The sequence below is a fragment of the Toxorhynchites rutilus genome, chromosome 3, assembly GCF_029784135.1.
Source record: "Toxorhynchites rutilus septentrionalis strain SRP chromosome 3, ASM2978413v1, whole genome shotgun sequence".
NCBI lineage: Eukaryota > Metazoa > Arthropoda > Insecta > Diptera > Culicidae > Toxorhynchites > Toxorhynchites rutilus.
In genome coordinates, this window is record NC_073746.1 from 35,721,037 (window position 1) to 35,740,058 (window position 19,022).

The 19,022-nt window shown below is 40.0% G+C and overlaps 1 protein-coding gene across 1 annotated transcript in view; it reads left to right on the forward strand.

Moving 5' to 3' along the window:
• Positions 1 to 17,732, forward strand: part of LOC129773027 (uncharacterized) — an 85,076-nt gene extending 67,344 nt beyond the window's left edge. The window contains exon 2 of the mRNA XM_055776580.1: positions 17,474 to 17,732. Coding sequence (XP_055632555.1) covers positions 17,474 to 17,732 — 259 coding nt within the window. The remainder of the gene's footprint in view (positions 1 to 17,473) is intronic.
• Positions 17,733 to 19,022: the final 1,290 nt, after the last annotated feature.

The window sequence follows — 19,022 nt, forward strand, 5'->3', positions numbered from 1 at the left end:
GTGGCCATGCCAGGTCACCACACTCGCACACTTGAGTTTTGTCAATATTCCGTTCTTGATGGATAGGTCATTCGAGACAGCTTAAAATCTGCTCAGATACTTCGACCACTTTCCTGACTACAAAGCTTCCACTTCCAATTGGGTTGTCTCATTTTTTGCAGCTGAATTCTGTTGCGACTGAAACGCGTTAATTCAGTCGGCAGGACGCGGCCAAAGTTGACCGCATTTACTGCATTTCAATTTTATAACGGGCAGAACCTGTTGCGGTGCGCCCTCCTATTACATCTGGAACAACGTTCCCGACGACTCCTAGAAAAAGCAATGCTAGCACGATATTCTTTAGTCTAAATTCTCTGGTTTATTCGTTTCCCGTCCTACGCTTCAATGGAGCTTTGGTAGAGCGTATATGATTGATTGAAGTATCATTGTACAAGCTGTATCAATCTGATACACTCCGTCTCTCGTTGCCGATTGTACGATGAATTTCGCTTCGCCACTAAATGTGCTAGCAATTCTAGCAAGTTCGCGGTTGAACATGTCCTCGAGCAACTGAGCTTTGACGAAACGTTTCTGATCTGCTGCAATATACTCACAAAGACGTACATTCTCATTTGTCTGGCATGGAAGCTCATAATCGATTCTCCTGATCGTTGTCGCGTGCACGAAAATGTTTCGTGCTCAGCCGCAGTGTCGATTGTTGATCAAAAATGACTTTCGATGTTCTTAACAAAAGTTGTGTAGCAATGACCTTCCTTCAGGTTTGGCCTCAACTTACATGATCGTACAATACCCTGCAATTCTTCACCCATTGAAAGATAAAGCAGTTGTGACCGTTGTATGTGTCACAAACGTTGGATAGAGACGCTGCGATCTCAGAGCTTCCAATATATTTGAACCACTTTAAACCACATTTTGTTTGCAGGTACGTTTTATGAGAAAGGTTGGATTTGATCTCATCGGACGTTCGTATTACTTGTCATCGCTTTATACGCCGGAATGTCACGACACTTCCAGCTATCATCTGCTTCAGTGCATACAATGTTGTTTCCTGGGAACTATTGTTACTGATCGAGCATTTTCCGACTCGTTGTTTCTTTTCGATATTGGGTGGTTTCTTCGACATACCATTTTTTTCAAAAGCGGTTGTCCCAACACGCAGTTTTTAGGCGGTTGTCCCGACACGCCCCTTTTTCCAAGCGGCTGTCCCAACACGCAATCTTTCAGACGGTTGTCCCGACACGTCACTTTTTCCAATCGGTTGTCCCAACACGCTTTTTTCAGACGGTTGTCCCGACACGTCACTTTTCCAAGCGGTTATCTCAACACGCAATATCTCAGGCGGTTGTCCCGACACGCCATTTATTTTCACAGGCGGTTGTCCCAACACGCCATTTTCTTGAATTTCTTTCCTCTAGCTTTCCTAAAGAATATCGGCCGGGTGGTTTCACTGAATATTTAATGTATTGTTTTTTTGCCAAAAAACATAAAATGTCCGGCAGGATCGCCAATGTGGAGCTCCCGATATTCACTGCAAGGGTTCCTCAATGCCGGTAGTATAAGCCTACAGTGAAATCACCCGATACAGAGAGGAAATATTAAAGGTAATATTATATTATCAGGCACGTAGCGTAACCGGCACGGCACGTTTCATGCAAGTCAAATATTATTGCGTGTGTTTCAAATGTGTATGCGTATATATAGCGGAACGGCTCCGGACATACACAGCACGTTTCAGACAAATGCATGAAGGAATTCTCGAAAAGAATAATTTGCCGGTGCTGGGCACGAACTACACGGGCGAGTAGCACCATACATACAAATCAAACGTCGAAGTTCGTGGTATGGGTGCGTTCGTCGCTCTTCGGTACGACATCGGTTCAATCACCAGTAGCATTTCTACGCTCCGTCTGCGCTTCCGGTCCGTACAGAGAAGTTACTATGCCTGATGATATGAATACATCATGTATTTGTCTGCCGGTGTCGGTACGTGCCGTTTACGCTACGTGCTGGATAATATAAAACGGCCTTAAGTGTGGCTTACCTATTCGACCGTTGTCTGCTGAAGGAGGAAATGATGTGACGTGTGTGCTACTACTGCTGCTATGATATAACACCAACATCACTGTTATACTGTCAGCTGCGAGGGGTAGGGCATTGTGCATTTAATCTCTCTTCTACCCACCTCACATGCATCACGATTTGATGATCATCAGTGGTGATACAAACCTCCCGGACAAGCCAATAGGAGTGTTTTTGTGAACTTTTTTTCGTCAGCCAATCCGAATGAAGCGCGGGATCTCTTAGAGTGAAAAAAGAAAGAACTTCCCAAACTTTTGCTTTGCTTTGACAGTTGCCTCTGCCCACATCAGAAAGTTGGAAGCAGACAATCAAGATCGGTGCAGCAAGACATGAAAAATGTCGCTCAGTTTCACATAGATTGAACGATGTAAGTAATATTCAAGCTTACAGGATAATAAATAATTTTTTAAATTTCTATTTATATTCCACTGAATTTTCTAATATTGAATTGTATCGTGTCCGAGAATAACTTTAAGTCACATTTGTTATTGATATGAATTTCTTTCACCATACTCGTACAACTTGTTTTCGTTGTAGGACGATTCGTATGCTTTCGTAATTCAATGTGAATGACTTTAGCGAAAACACTTCGCAAGAATTTCTCATCAAACGTTACCAAACGTTACTAGGGACACTAATCCAGAAAAACGGTCTGTGCATCCATGAAAGAAATTGTTTTTCGTGCTCCATTTTCGCAAAACTTGGGAGTTCTAAAAAATAGAAACGTAGTTTTTACTTTGGTGGCGTCTTCATCTTTCATTTTTTTCAATGACTCTAAAAATGAAAGTAAATCGATCACTTTCAGTTCATGTACGTCATTTTCAGAACACACATTTAGGAAAGAAGTTCAACGATATCAGAAACTACTACCAGAGTATCAGAAAGCTCAACCATTTTTTGATCAATATGGCTTTTCTTGGAAATGCAGAATAGATTTCACGTATTTTTGAATACAGAAGTGATTGTTTTTTCAATATTCATTTAACGTGTCCACGTGGACATTATCTAAACCCCCACCCTCCTCACCGTGGAAAATCGTGGACATTTTCGTAACCCCTACCCCCCTAAAGTTGTCCACGTGGTATGTGGACAGTCCCGTTATCAGGTATACTATAATGGTCTAGACATTAGTATTAGTGAATAGCGGGCAGTTTGGGAGGAACTCTAACAAAATTTTAGTTCACTTTGTCTCCGAGTAAAATTTGGTGAAAAAAAAAACATACAGAAAAACGGGTTTATATCAACAACCCTGCACGCTATTTAATATGTGTGAGTAATTTTCGTGTTCAATACAAAAAAAAAACTAGCTCACCTGTAGTTTACGTCAAACCACGTTGAACTCAAACATCGATACATGCATATGTGATACATGAGAGAGAGAAATTGAATTCATTTTGAGGGGAGTCACTTCAAAATGCTAGGAAGTTCATTTGACGGGTAGGATTCAAATGAGAAAGTCGAGTCGTAGAGGGAGATGGCGATTAAACGCCCGACTGACTGACTGTCATGTTGACGGAGAAACCACTGGAAGAAGCCAAAAGTCATTTCCAATGGGAATTTTTTCATACTCAGTTGAATATGACTATGCCGAGCCCAGATCAGGACAAAGATATGGTCCACGGAATGAAATCGCGTGATTATGCTCAGCAACGACTTAATTCGATCATCGGTCACTACAGAACTTCATGGCTTCATGGCATGACACAAAGTTGCGAAGGGTTCCATAGCAAGAATTGGAAGTGGGCGTATGAGCAATACATACAAAAAAATCCAGGAAAACTCCAATGTTCGTTAGTAATCCCAAAATTAGAAACGGGTTAAAATACTGAACAAATGTGCAACCTATTTCATCCAAGCATGTTTGAAATGGTTAGTGGTCCCCATAGCCTAGTGGCTAGCGTGGCGCTTACCAAGAATCGGGTTCGGCTTCGAGTTGGATTCCCGTTCGGGTCAAAAATTATATAATCGAAGATCGTTATTCTGGCTCTAGTTCAGGGAAACTGTCTAGGGTTGGTAAGTTTGGCTGGACTGTACACTTCGTAGTTGCTATCCGTGATTGACCTGAACCAGCAAAATTGCACAAAGAACACACCGTATGACGCTTGGGAGTAGCAAGTAATTCTGAATCGAGCTTTAAATAGTCAATAACTACGCCGGCCTCGTCGTTACAGTCACCAGGGGAAAAGGGAATGTTAGTATGATATTCGCCGCCCGAAGGCCAGAAAGGTCGCCTCTATAGCGTGGTTTCCTAGCGTTTATCAAGGAAGGGATAGTTGTTAGTGGGGGCAGGTGAGGATCAGGATTCACTGTGATTAGTGATTTGATTAGGAGTTTATCCATTTCTTTTTTTTTGCATATTAACCATGGATAACAGCTATTACAACTGTCCACTTTGGACCCTCTGCTCTGGTTCTCAATAGTTTCGAGTTCTTTTTCGGACATGCTACTATAGAGATCCGTCATTCGGAGGCGGAGTTTATTCCAAATCTTTAAGAAAAGCGACGAAAACCCGGAAACAATTCCTCTAAGCGAATTGATGCCGCTATAAGCGTCTCTACCCTGTCCTGAATAACACACATGGAATATAAGAATAATTCACACTTGGTTTGTAGAGAAAAGTGTTGTGAATATTTACCATTTCCATTACATTTCGTCAACTTGACTGTCGACATACACCCAGTACTCTGTAAACAACAGCGATTCACTCGAAAAATGTATGTCAGTGAGTTCCCCCTTTCTCCAACATACAATATTCATCGGTCATCGCGAGACAGAACCATGAAATTCTCTATTGACACGTCCTATCTCCCGCAAAATAGACACTTGTGTCCAGTTTCCCACCGTGGTACCAGTCACCCTCATCAACGGCAAGGAAACAGACAATCACACCCTAGCTTCAATTGGCTAAATACCCCCAATGTTCTCCGAATATTGCCGCTTTCCTTTACGACTTAGCACGACCGAACCGGGCCGAGTCGCTCGTAATAAACGAGACACAATAAAACGGCATTAATAACAATAAAAATAAAATATGCGCTATCAGCAGTAGTTCTGTAATAACCTGCTGCTAGTGTGATAACATTTGCTCTGCATTTCTCGGATCTCGGAAACCTGAGCCCGTGGCCAGGGCGACGACAGACAGACAGGACAGGACGAGTGTTTTATCGTTTCATTTGCCGCCGTTTGACGCAATTGACTGCGGACGAGTGTGAAGATGGACATCAACTCCAAGGCGAACGTTTTACGAGCGGACAGGATTAAACCAGCGTAAGTCATATTCCTCTTACTCAAGATGCAATTGTCCGTGTGATATTAAGATTTCCCTGTCCTTTTTGTGAGAGGGCAGCTGCGGGGTAAAATAATAAATGTGTCCCGACAATACGAGCTGTGAATAGTGTTTGTTGCTGTCACAACCGTTTTCATCTCGAGTTCATGAGAAAATTAGCAACATGATAAATGAGATAAAGCAACGGGAACATTGCAAACTCATTCTCTGGCTAGAATTGAAAAAATTCGAAAGAAGCGGAATGTTTCAATCTAGTTTTTTTTTATTGGTAAAGTGCAACGTCATCACACGAACAATTAAGTGCAAACATTGGTTGGATTTTAAATTCAATTACATCGCTTGAGTTGCACACAACATAGGCAAGGATTGTTAGAATTGGGATTCATGGGGAAGATAGATGCTTTGCTTCCCTGCTTCCTTTTTCTTGCGGATGGGAAGTGATTTTCAATGTGCGTGTTTTTTTTGGTGGGATTATTGCCGTTTTCGGCACGAATAAAATTGATAAAACTCACTTCGATAACCATACATGGCGCAATAAAAAATAATAAATAGTCATCTTTCCTTTTGTGTGAGCCACGCTTAAGGCTGGGGAGAAGTTTGGTTGGAAAATTGAATGCGGCGTCGAACGAACGGCGCTCCCGAAGATGACGGCGGTGGCAACGGTGAGGGTGGCGGCGGCGATGGTGCGATCAATTTTTGTCATCATCACTTTGGTGACATGCGAATGGGCGATATTAAATTTATGTTTGGAACGAAAATGTGATTCGCCATTGATTGGCATCGATAGGGTGGTGAAATGGGCTCGGTTCGGGGCCCGAGTTTCCAGGAATACGGTACTCAGATTTCACATATCTGATTGTGTATACTTGTTTCCATTTTTTTTCCGCAATTTTTTTCTTTCAAAAATGAAATAAAAAACGATAAAGAAGACAACGACCAGTCTTCGTTCTTTATTTGTCATTTAACCCGTAATATTTCTCAACATGTTCGTTTGTTCTAAATGTTATTCATGTTCCTTCTCTTCCCTCTGTTCTTTCTGACCCATCTATTCCTTCTGTTCAATCTATCCCTCCTGTTCCTTCTGTTTCCTGTGTTTCTTCAATTTCTTCTATTTTTTCTGTTCTTTCTATTCTATCTGTTTCTTATGCTTCTTTTTCTCTTCTATTCCCTCTGTTATTTCTCCTTCTTCTGTCCCTTCTGTTCCTTCTGTTTCTTCTGTTCCTTCTCTTCCCTCTGTTATTTCTGTTCCACCTATTCCTTCTGATCTCGCTCTTCTTTCTGTTAGATCTGTTTCTCATGCTTCTTTTGTTTCATCTTTTGCTTCTGCTTCTTCTGTTCCTTCTGTTTTTTCTGTTTCTTCTGTTTCTTCTATTTCTTCTGTTTCTTCTATTTCTTCTGTTTCTTCTATCCCTTCTGTTCTATCTGTTTCTTATGCTTCTTTCGTTTCTTCTGCTTCTCCTGTGTTTTTTGTCTATTTCCTCTATTTATTTTGTTTCTTCTATATCTTCTAGATGATGATGGTCCCGCCTCCTTCCCCTACAGAGGTTTGAGCAAGACGAGTTATCTAAAAGATAATTTATTTATTTTTTCTCAACATTGAAATCAGTTTCGCAAAAACAAAAAAAAACTGATTTTATTCACAGATATAAGTTCAAAAAAATTGCAATTTCCAAAGATAAGCCAATACTCAGTCATGTCCGCCACAGAGCCGATACGGTCCCGACGAGGCCCTTGCAGCCAAAGGGTCCACCAGAGCACAAGACCAACCGCCAGCCTTGTTTTGGATTGACAATGAATATCCTCATTCAGAGAAATTCCTTTACGAAAATTTCCTAGACCGGCACTTAAAAGTCTTTCTATTTAATATCCTTTATATCTGTGGCACGCGCGCGACGCTCAAACTTTTGTAGACTACTTTTTTTTTTTTTTCAACTAATAATACTATAAAAACAACAAAATAAAAAAAAATAGTCCATCATCACCAGATCATGACAGACATAATAGAGATCAATACTAATTAAAAAAAAAAAGATAATTTAAAAAAATTTAGATAGTCTACATAATATAATCCGTTCAAAAAACTTCGTCAGGTTACTCGAAAACATTGAAAACAAAAATTGTCCACATTAATTATCCGTTCGTATAAAACTTCGTCAATAAAAATCTTCGTCTGCTTCGCCTGTTACTTCGGTTTCTTCTATTTCTTCATTTCCTTCTCTTTCTTCTGCTTTGTTGTTCCTTCTGTTTCCTCTGTTTCTTCTGTTTCTTCTGTTTTTTCCTACTTTTCCTGCTGTTAATTCTGTCCATTTCGTTTGCTTCATTATATTTTTTTGTTCTGTTATTTCTGTCCCTTCTGTTTCTTCTGCTTTTTCTGTTCCTCATGTTATTTTTCTTGCTTTTCTTCCGTTTCTTCTGTTCTTTCGATTCTACTTGTTTCTTATGCTTCTTTTGTTTCTTCATGAATTTCCTCTCTTTCTTCTGTTTCTTTTTTTTCATCTGTTCTTTCTGTTTACTCTGTTCCTTCTCTTCCCTCTGTTATTTCTGTCCTATCTGTCCCTTCTGTTCTTGCTGTTTTTTCTGTTCTATCTGTTTCTTCTGCTTCCTCTGTTTCCTCTACTTCCTCTATTTCTTCTATTTCCTTTTTTGTTTCTTCTGTTAGTTCTTTTTCATCTGTTCTTTCTGTTCCCTCTGTTATTTCTGTCCTATCTGTCCCTTCTGTTCTTGCTGTTCTTTCTGTTCTATCTGTTTCTTCTGCTTCCTCTGTTTCCTCTGCTTACTCTGTTTCTTTTTTTCCTCTTTTGGTTCTGCTTTTTTCTGTTTCTTCTGTTCCCTCTGTTATTTTTGTCTTATCTATATTCCTTTTATTTCTTTTGTTCCAACTGTTCCTTATGCTTGTTTTGTTTCTTCTGTTTTTCCATTTTTCGTCTATTTCCTCTATTTTTATGTCTTTTTTTTCTCTCCTGCTTTGTCTGTTCCCTCATATTTACATATGTTTCATACTTTTCTTTTCGTTATTTCAGTTGCTTTTTTTTCCTTCTGTTATGTCTGTTCCTTCTGTTTTTTTTCAGTACTATCTGCTCTTTTGTTCATTCTGTTCCTTATGTTTCTTCTGTTACTACTGTTTCTGGGGTTACTTCTGTTCCTTCCGTTATTTTAATTTATTCTGTTCCATCTGTTCCTTCTGTTTCTTCTGTTCTATGTTCCATCTGTTCTTTTAGTTCCTTATGTTTCTTTTGTTTCTTCTTTGTCTTCAACTTCTTCTTCTAGCCTAAAAATGGCTACAGTGTAATATACAACAATAGTTATCTTAAGATAAAGATGTATACGAATAAATTCGGCTCTGTTACAGCTGAGTTGCTAAATGAGTCTAATAAACAGATGGGATAAAAAAACTTCTTCTATTGCTTCTATTACTGTTCATTCCTTTATTTTAGTTTATTCCAATTGTTCATGTTGTTCATTCCGTTATTTGAATTTCTCTGTTTCCTTTTTACTTCTGTTTTTTCTGTTTCTTCTGTTTCTTTATTCTTCTGGTCTTTCTGTTCCTACTATTTCCTCCATTTCTTCAGTTCCTTCTGTTTCGTTTGTTCTCTATGTTCCTTCTGTTCTTTTAGTTCCTTATATTTCTTCTGCTTCTTTTGTTTCTTCTGTTTCTTCTGCTTATTCTGTTCCCTCTGTTTTCTCTATTTCTTCAGTTTCTTCTATTCTTTCTTTTCCTTCTTTTTATTCTTCTTTTTTCCGTTCCTTTTGTTTCTTATGTTACTTCTGTCCATTCCGTTACTTCTGTTCCCTTTGTTGCTCCTGTACATTTCGTCATTCTGTTCTTTCTATTACCTATTACCTATTACACAAGAGTTCTTCCTTTTCTCCTTTTTCTTTCAGTTACTTTTCTTAAATGGTTAAGATTTCACAAAGTATTGAAATTTCAAAAATTCATATCTCTATTTTGGTGAGTTTACCACGTCACCACTGTACGTCGAGCTCAGTTAAATTAGAAGGACTTTCCAATAAAAATATAGAATGAAATATCAAAGAAGGGAGTTTGGAATATATTAGGCCGTCAAAAAAGTCCTGCGGTATTTCCGCGAGGTGTCGTTGTAAGCGCGTAGTTCTAGTTGTATTCATTGTATCGAGTCATACTATAGCTTGTTGGAAAGGTATTTTTGCGCGCTCTAATATAGTCCTTGACAGTGTTTTGTTTGGTTAAGTCTTTCGTGAGTTATAGTGTCGCGAATATGGAGCAAAATAAAGAGAAAATCCGACATATTTTACAGTACTACTATGACAAAGGCAAAAATGCATCTCAAGCTGCCAATAAAATTTGTGCAGTTTATGGACCCGATACAGTTTCCATTTCCACCGCATAACGATGGTTTCAACGTTTTCGTTCTGGTGTAGAGGTCGTCGAAGATGCGCCACGCTCCGGAAGGCCTGTCGTCGAAAATTGCGACAAAATCGCTGAATTAGCCGAAAAAGACCGGCATAGTAGCAGCCGTAGCATCGGCCAAGAGCTGGGGATAAGTCATCAAACCGTTATTAACCATTTAAAGAAGCTTGGATTCACAAAGAAGCTCGATGTATGGGTGCCACAAACGTTGACGCAAAAAAACATCTTTGACCGTATCGACGCATCTGAATCGCTGCTGTATCGCAACAAAATCGACCCGTTTCTGAAGCGGATGGTGACTGGCGATGAAAAGTGGGTCACTTACGACAATGTGAAGCGCAAACGGTCGTGGTCGAAGCCCGCTGAAGCGGCTCAGACGGTGGCCAAGCCCTCATTAACGGCCAGGAAGGTTCTGCTGTGTGTTTGGTGGGATTGTCAATGAATAATCTATTATGAGCTGCTTCCCTATGGCCAAACGCTCAATTCGAACCTGTACTACCAACAACTTGAAGGTAGCACTCATGAAGAAGAGGCCGCATTGTCTTCCATCAGGACAACGCCAGGCCACACACTTCTTTTGTGACGCGCCAGAAGCTCCGGGAGCTCGGGTGGGAGGTTCTTTTGCATCCGCCGTATAGTCCGGACCTTGCACCAAGTGACTACCACCTGTTTTCGTCCATGGCGAACGAGCTAGGTAGTCAGAAAATAGCCACAAAAGAGGCCTGTGAAAATTGGCTATCCGAGTTTTTTGCCAATAAGGAAGCGAGCTTCTATAACAGGGGTATTATGAAGTTGGCATCTCGTTGGGAACAAGTCATCGAACAAAACGGCGCATATTTGACTTAAAACAGATGATTGTAACTAATTTTATGAACAAATGAAAATTCAAAAAAAAAATACCGCAGGACTTTTTTGACAGCCTAATACAATATTTTAATATTAAATTTAATTTTTGAGAAAGATATTTGAACACTAAATTTAAAATGCTATTTTTCCTAAATGATTCATTTATTTTCTAACAACTTTGTCAAACATCATATTTTAATCGGACATCTGGATTTTAAGTTACATTTTTTGAAAAAAAAGTCAATGTTTCTGCATACGCCCTTATGAAAAATCAGCCGTAATTAAAATTAATCATATAATAATGAAAATTGTTATTTTAGATAAATAAGAGAATAAGAGAATAAGAGAATAAGAGAATAAGAGAATAAGAGAATAAGAGAATAAGAGAATAAGAGAATAAGAGAATAAGAGAATAAGAGAATAAGAGAATAAGAGAATAAGAGAATAAGAGAATAAGAGAATAAGAGAATAAGAGAATAAGAGAATAAGAGAATAAGAGAATAAGAGAATAAGAGAATAAGAGAATAAGAGAATAAGAGAATAAGAGAATAAGAGAATAAGAGAATAAGAGAATAAGAGAATAAGAGAATAAGAGAATAAGAGAATAAGAGAATAAGAGAATAAGAGAATAAGAGAATAAGAGAATAAGAGAATAAGAGAATAAGAGAATAAGAGAATAAGAGAATAAGAGAATAAGAGAATAAGAGAATAAGAGAATAAGAGAATAAGAGAATAAGAGAATAAGAGAATAAGAGAATAAGAGAATAAGAGAATAAGAGAATAAGAGAATAAGAGAATAAGAGAATAAGAGAATAAGAGAATAAGAGAATAAGAGAATAAGAGAATAAGAGAATAAGAGAATAAGAGAATAAGAAAAAATATGGAAATATGAAAATATGAAAATATGAAAATATGAAAATATGAAAATATGAAAATATGAAAATATGAAAATATGAAAATATGAAAATATGAAAATATGAAAATATGAAAATATGAAAATATGAAAATATGAAAATATGAAAATATGAAAATATGAAAATATGAAAATATGAAAATATGAAAATATGAAAATATGAAAATATGAAAATATGAAAATATGAAAATATGAAAATATGAAAATATGAAAATATGAAAATATGAAAATATGAAAATAGAGATCAAAGCATTGGACCAAAATTGAGCAATATTTCATCAAACCGATTGTTTAGGTATTTTTGTACACGGCGAAAGGCCATTTGCTTTGGATGAAAGAAACAATTCCCAGTTTTCCTAGACTAGCAAAAGTCAACTTGTAAAAGACGACAAAAGGAATCCACCACTTTCCTCCTTCTTTTTTTTATTCTATCATCAGACATAAAAGTATGAATATTGCGACATTTCCAAAAGCAATGACAAACAAAGAATGGGCGACAGTAAAAGGGCACACCGACAATGGGTAGCAGGAGGAACTTAGGAAGCGAAAAATCATTCCCTGGCGCACCCTTTTTTTCATGTCCTTCCTTTATTTTGGTTGGCACGGTAAGGTGGGCCATCCCTTTTCAGAATGCTCACAGGTCGTCATCGTCGTCGTTGTCGTCGAGGGCAATTCCGTAAGAAAAGGTGGCACCGATCGGAGTGACATTTCACATTTTTTTGTTGCTCTTTTTTCATCCTCCCAGGACTATTAAACTTCTTGGCGGCGCTCATAAGCGTATTGATGATGAAAGCACATACCGACATTGGAATAACATTTATCATTTCGCACACTTCATATTTTCCCGTGGGTGGATGGATGGATGGATGGATTGAGTCAGTGATGATAACGCTTCGGAAAATCGTCAAAATCGATAACCGTGTCCCTTTCGAGAACCCCCGAGGAATGGTTCGATTCTTGATTTCAATGGATAATGGATGAGTGTGAGGTGGTAAATCCGCGCGTGGAGAACACAGAGGGGTTGAGGCGATGAGACATATTTATGATTGAATTTCCTGTTGAAAAGTATACGCGAGCTTTGGAATCCTGTCAGCTATTTTACATCGGTTCCATGAGGAAATACGAAGGAAAAAACTCATACCGGAAACTGTGGATTGAAGTGGATATACCACCCGCCTCCCCCTCTTCACCACACAACTTCGCCGGCAAAATGCAGCGAAGGCGATATCATTTCGGTGGCATATTTCTCAGGATAATAACCCTCTGCATATGTTAAACCACGAGTGGTTGCACAATCACGATTCTGCTCCTGATGCTGGAAAGTCATTTTAAAATAATTTATGGGATTATGTTTGATTTGAGGAAAATTCTTTTGTGCGTTCGCTTCGGTGTTTGGCATTTTGCAGCGTCATTGGCTTTCGTTAGTTTTCGGGATTTTTTTGGCCCTGGCTCAAAGGAGGGTTGGTTTGTTTGGTTGTGCATACGGAATGTCGTCAAGAGGATGAGGTTTCAATTTTCTAGCACTTTTGTTCTCGATTGCGAAACATTACGTTTTTGGGGATGTGAGAAACAATGGGACATGGAATGATAAATTGTGGTTCGTTATCGTCGGTTACTAGAGAAAATCTCACCGCAAGGGAATCATCAAAGGGATCCGCCATAGTTTTGAATCCGGTAGGAGAATTTATTCTTATCGCTTCATCTGCAGTTCTGGTCGGATTCTGTTTTAATTCATTAATTGAAAGAAGAAAAAAATCATCTACACACATTGTAAGGAAGGATTATATTTTTTCGGAGAATTTCTACCAAATAAAGAGATAATTTTTTTCAAACGAGGAAGAAAATTGAAGTCAACTGAAGTTGGTTTAACTGTCCACCGAGTGTGAATTGAGTATTATTTTTTGTGGAACTAGGATGGGTGTAAGGCTTTTGCCAACAAAACAGCAAATTTCTATACACTTGGGGACCGCCATTGAGATGGAAATAAAGGGTGTGTCACATCAAATTGCATCACGGAAAAAACGCTGTAGAAATTTAATTTTTAGGAATTATATCTTCAGCTTTCGCTTATAATCAGATAAGAGTGTATAGATCACGTTGGCCATGCTCACTGTCAATTTTTCGTAAATTTGGAAAAATGTCGTCGAACGAAAAAGAGCGTCGTGAATTAATCCTGCGCACTTATTTCGAGAATCCGGAGTTGTCACATCGGGACATCGGTAAGATGCTGGGAATCGTCCAATCCACTGTCAGCAGAGTACTAAAACGATACTTCGAGAACCTAACCATCGACCGGAAGGTGAAGAACGGCAAAAATGGATGCTTCGTCAGTGAAAAAGATCACAAGCGCGTAGTTAAGCAGTTTAGACGTGATCCGAGAAGTTCGGTCCGGGATGTCGCCAATAAGCTGAATTTGTCAAGTTCATTCGTCCAGCGGACCAAGCAGCGGGAGGGCCTGCGTACATACAAGGTTCAGAAGGCTCCTAACCGCGACGAAATGCAAAACATGGTGGGGAAGACGCGAGCCCGGAAGCTGTACACCGAAATGCTGACGAAGCCGCATTGCCTGGTAATGGACGACGCAACCTACGTCAAAGCGGACTTTCGTCAGCTGCCGGGCCTGTTGTTCTTCTCCGCAGAGGACAAATTCAGCGTTCCGGAGGAGATTCGCAAGCAGAAACTATCCAAGTTTGCCAAAAAGTACATGGTGTGGCAAGCGATCTGCTCTTGCGGAAAGCGGAGCGCCCTCTTCGTGATGACCGGCACGGTAAACGGGTAGGTTTACCTTAAGGAGTGCCTACAGAAGCGCTTACTACCACTATTGAAGCAGCACGAGGGCCCGACCATCTCTGGCCGGATCTCGCTTCGTGCCACTATTCAAAGGACGTGTTGGAGTGGTACGAAGCCAACGGGGTCACCTTCGTGCCAAAGGAATGAACCCGCCCAACGCGCCGGACCTTTGCCCAATAGAGAAATATTGGGCGATTATGTAGCAGGCCCTCCGGAAGAACCCAAAAGTTGTCAAATCGGAGGCGGACTTCAAGAGAAAATGGATTTCTGTTCAAAAAAACTACAACCTGACGTTGTACAAACCTTATGGACGGGGTAAAGAGGAAGGTGCGAGCATACGGGCTTAGGCTCGAAGTATGAATAAAAAGAAAATGCCAAAAGTTGTCTAATAGTTTTTATTTTACTGTCTAAAATTTTCAAAAGGATCGGTCTACTGGGCGAATTTCTACAGCGTTTTTTCCGTGATGCAATTTGATGTGACACACCCTTTAGTACATGCATAGGCGAATGTGTCTCCGTTACTAACTGAGACCCTATTTAAATTCATCGCCACTGACAGGGACAAATGGAGTCCGGAATCATAATAAAACGACAAAAGTTGTACATTTGTTATTGAAAAGTGGAATTTCAACTTAATTCCTTGTTTTCGAATATTTTTCCTAATTAAAGTCATTGAACCTAATTAAAAAAGTTACATGTAGATTGTGTTCGAAACACGACCGCATAGTTGACGTTGACGTTGATTGTTGGGTATTGTTTGTTAATCCACCTGTGGCTCAATTGTTGCGATGATTTCAGAAGAACGGTGATTAGACGTTGGATGGTGCATGTAACGTTAAATGAAGCCGAAGGGGAATGATATGTGTTGAAAACTGTCCTCTGTAGACCTGGACGAGATGGCTTCGGCGTTTTGTATGGATAATATAATGAAAAGTATATCGAAATACATCGAAAGCCGGACAATTAATGTGCTTACGATAATAACTTCAACTACTAAAAAATATTTACAAATCATAGCATGAACATGTATGTTATGAATCATTGAATTCCACAAAATCATGTTATATTTGTTCCAAGTTTGTAATTATCTTCATTGTGCTGTAATTTGAAGTCCGGACTCTTTTATTCATGATTTGAATTCCGGACATTTTTGCTTTAAATTCCAGACAAATTTTACCAGCAGAATTTCATTGAGAGAGATTAGTTATTGATTTTTGCAGAGGATTACTCGCGGTCTACTCGAGCTTAGAAGAGTGACATGTTTTTTAAGTTTTTTCAGTCGCTGTCCAGCTCGTCCAGCAACGATGTTGTCCAGTCGGTGTCCTCACGAAAAATGAATGCGTTTCACCACCAGAATATCGCTTAAGTATGTTTTTTGTCCGTGATTGAATCGAGAGAAAGTGTGGTTTACGATGGCAATTTGGAAGGCAAACTAGAGGCGAATGAACTCTCTGAGTTTGAAACTTTCAGCAACTGAGCAATAATCGATTAATCTTCAGAAGCTTTCCTGCTAATTGCGTTTGATTGAAACATCACAAAACCAAATGCATTTGATCGGAGTATTATATGAATGGAATACATTAAAATAAACTCTTTCGCTTGAAATTTCAAGGGGAACTGGCAGATTATTTTTCAGCAACGATAACATCTTTTCAGATTCTTCTCGATGATGGATAACCACCAAACGAAAAGAGTTGCGCGCGTGTATGTGTGTGTGGCGGCTGTCCGATGCCTCAAGCGGAACCGTTTTTCGATGCTGGTACTTTCTTGATCGCCTTTTTTGGTGAAATCACTATCCTCCTGATGGATTCACTTCTGGCCTAAAGTGCACAAACAGGCTCCTAATGACACAGTTCATCAGTGCTCTCACGATGAACGAAGTTAGCTTCACCAGAACAGCGACAACATGCTCCAATCGCTGTTCAATTATAACTGAGTGGATTTCCGAGCGGCGCTCGCTTATATACCGATTGGTGATTTCAATAGCCTGTTTTGAAAGCAATTTTAAGGCTATTAAAACATGTTTTTGGATCAAAAAGTAACAAGTATATAACGCGTAGACATTTTATCTTCCGAATGAAGTGTTTATCATACCATTTCGTTCAGTTGTTTAGGAGCTATTAACGCTCAAAATCGCGGTCTCCGGCGTAACGCTTTCGTTTTCGAAACTTTGATTTTACACCCCGCTATAGACATGAAAGACGTAGGCCTACGTCAAAAAATCGAATATTTTTATGCAATTCATGCGCCTTGCACATTTGCTCATTTGTGATTTGTGATTTTTCGGTTTTCAAAAAACTCAAACGACACTTGTAAATGAAGTCCGATTGAGCTGAAATTTTGCATAGGGTGATTTTTCGTGGGAATCAACATTTTTAAGAAAGTTTCGTTTGAAAATTCGAAGGTTACTTTTTCCCATACATCCATTGGCACTCTAATATAAATTTATCCAATTTCATTCGCATTTTTGACATGTGCTCACAAAATTTGCTCCGAACTTGAACGGTGAATCATTGTTAATTAATGTTCCCCATAAAGAAAGGGATACTGAAAAATAAATCATTCGATACTATACGACGAAAACGTTAAATCTGAATTCATCCGGTTATCCGAGAGATCAGCCGAAGAAATGTGTCCAACGACAATCATACGCTGATGCTGCGAAACAGCCTGCCCCAGCAACACGAGCAGCGAACAAAATAAAGATGCCGACAATGCCACTAGCGAGACCAAAACAGCAGCTGCTATTGTCCTCTTCAGTCTCCATAGAAACGGGATCAGACCTAGCAGAACGACACGCATCAACAAGTGCGATTGTGCCATCGGGCAGCGGGTCAATAAACGACAGACAAGTTCAGCGACCCCCTGCTAAAAGCGGAGTGGATCGCGAAGCTGCTAGTGGTAAACCCGATGGCAACAAAATTAATACTTCGTCGAAAACAGTCAACAAACGAAGACATAGTCCCCCCTATTCTGTATTTCGATCGATTCGAAATATTTCGAACGACTTGATAACATTACAATCTGTATTTCATTCGAGTTGCTTTTGCATTTCGTTCGATCTGTTTCTCTTCGAACATTAAATGGGCAAAACGTTCGAAACAGGGAAAGCGAAATTATAACTCGAACGAAATAATGGTTTCGAACGAAATGACAATCCGTCGGAATACAGAATAGGGCTGAGTTACTCAAATATAGCAGCATTCCCCGCATCATCAAGTGCGACTCAGCCATCGGGCAGCGGGTCACTGAACGATACTCAAGTTCAGGGACTCCCTGCTAGCGGCGGAGTGGTTCGCAAAACCGCTAGTGGTAGATCCGATGGCAACGAAACTGACACTTCGTCCACTTCTTTCACTGGTCGAAGACTTCGAGTACGACCGCTGGGTAGAATACGGCTGGAAGAGAGCGATGACGAGAGGGCCGAATAAATGTTGAAAATGAGTCAGCACGTCAGCTATAATATTGCAACTGTAAATATTAACACGATCACGAATCTCACTAAGCTCGACGCACTCCGAACGTTTTGTCGCACGATGGAGCTGGACATCGTTTTCTTACAAGAGCTGGAGAACAAATCGCTTCCTGGGTTTAACGTTGTGTGTAATGTGGATCTAGCGAGAAGAGGAACAGCAATAGCGCTGAAAGAGCACATTCAGTTCTCACACGTCGAGAAGAGCCTGGAGCCTGGAGCATTGAGGGTACAAAATACAACGATATGCAACATTTACGCACCGTCGGGATCAGCGTTGCGTACCGAGAGAGAACGTTTCTTCAACGGCACGATAGCTTATTATCTCCGACACAACACCGAGCACGTAATACTAGCCGGAGATCTCAACTGCGTGCTTCGGCAGTGCGATGCAACACATGATAACAAAAGTCCTGCTCTACAGGCAACGGTACAGCAATTATCACTGCACGATGTATGGGTGAAGCTCTACCCCGCAACTCCCGCTCCGACATATATTACCCATAATGCGACTTCCAGGCTCGATCGAATGTACATCAGCAATGGACTCTGTGAGCAACTGAGAAATGCCGCTACTCATGTTTGCTCGTTCACAGATCACAAGGCTCTGACAGTGCGAATTTGCCTCCCCCTGCTCGGAAATGCACATGGTCGTGGCTTCTGGTGTCTCCGTCCACATATGCTTACAAATGAAAATATAGACGAGCTCCAGATTCGATGGCAATTCTGGACAAGACACAGAAGAAATTTCCCCAACTGGTTGACATGGTGGCTAGCTTGCGCGAAACCAAAAATTAAATTGTTTTCCGCTGGAAGTCACGAGAAGCGTATAACGAGTTTTACATAGAGCATCAGCGCCTAAACGTTCAACTTCGAGGCGCGTATGATGATTATTTCCAAAATCCTGCGATGATAACGACTATAAACAATTTAAAAGCGCAAATGCTTACACTGCAGCGAAAATTCTCGCAGAACTTCATGCGAATAAACGAAACCATCGTGGCGGGTGAAAGCATCTCCATATATCAGCTGGGGGAAAGACGACGTAGGAGAACAACCATAACTAAACTGAAAACCGAGAGCGGCGACATACTGCAGGGCGCACAGAAATGCGAGAACCACATGCTAGAGTACTTCAGCAGGCTCTACACAGCAGTAGAAAGCAGAGAAGATACTGATACATTCAGATGCGATAGAAGAATACCCGAAAACGACGAAAGGAACACCACGTTGATGGCAGAAGTATCCA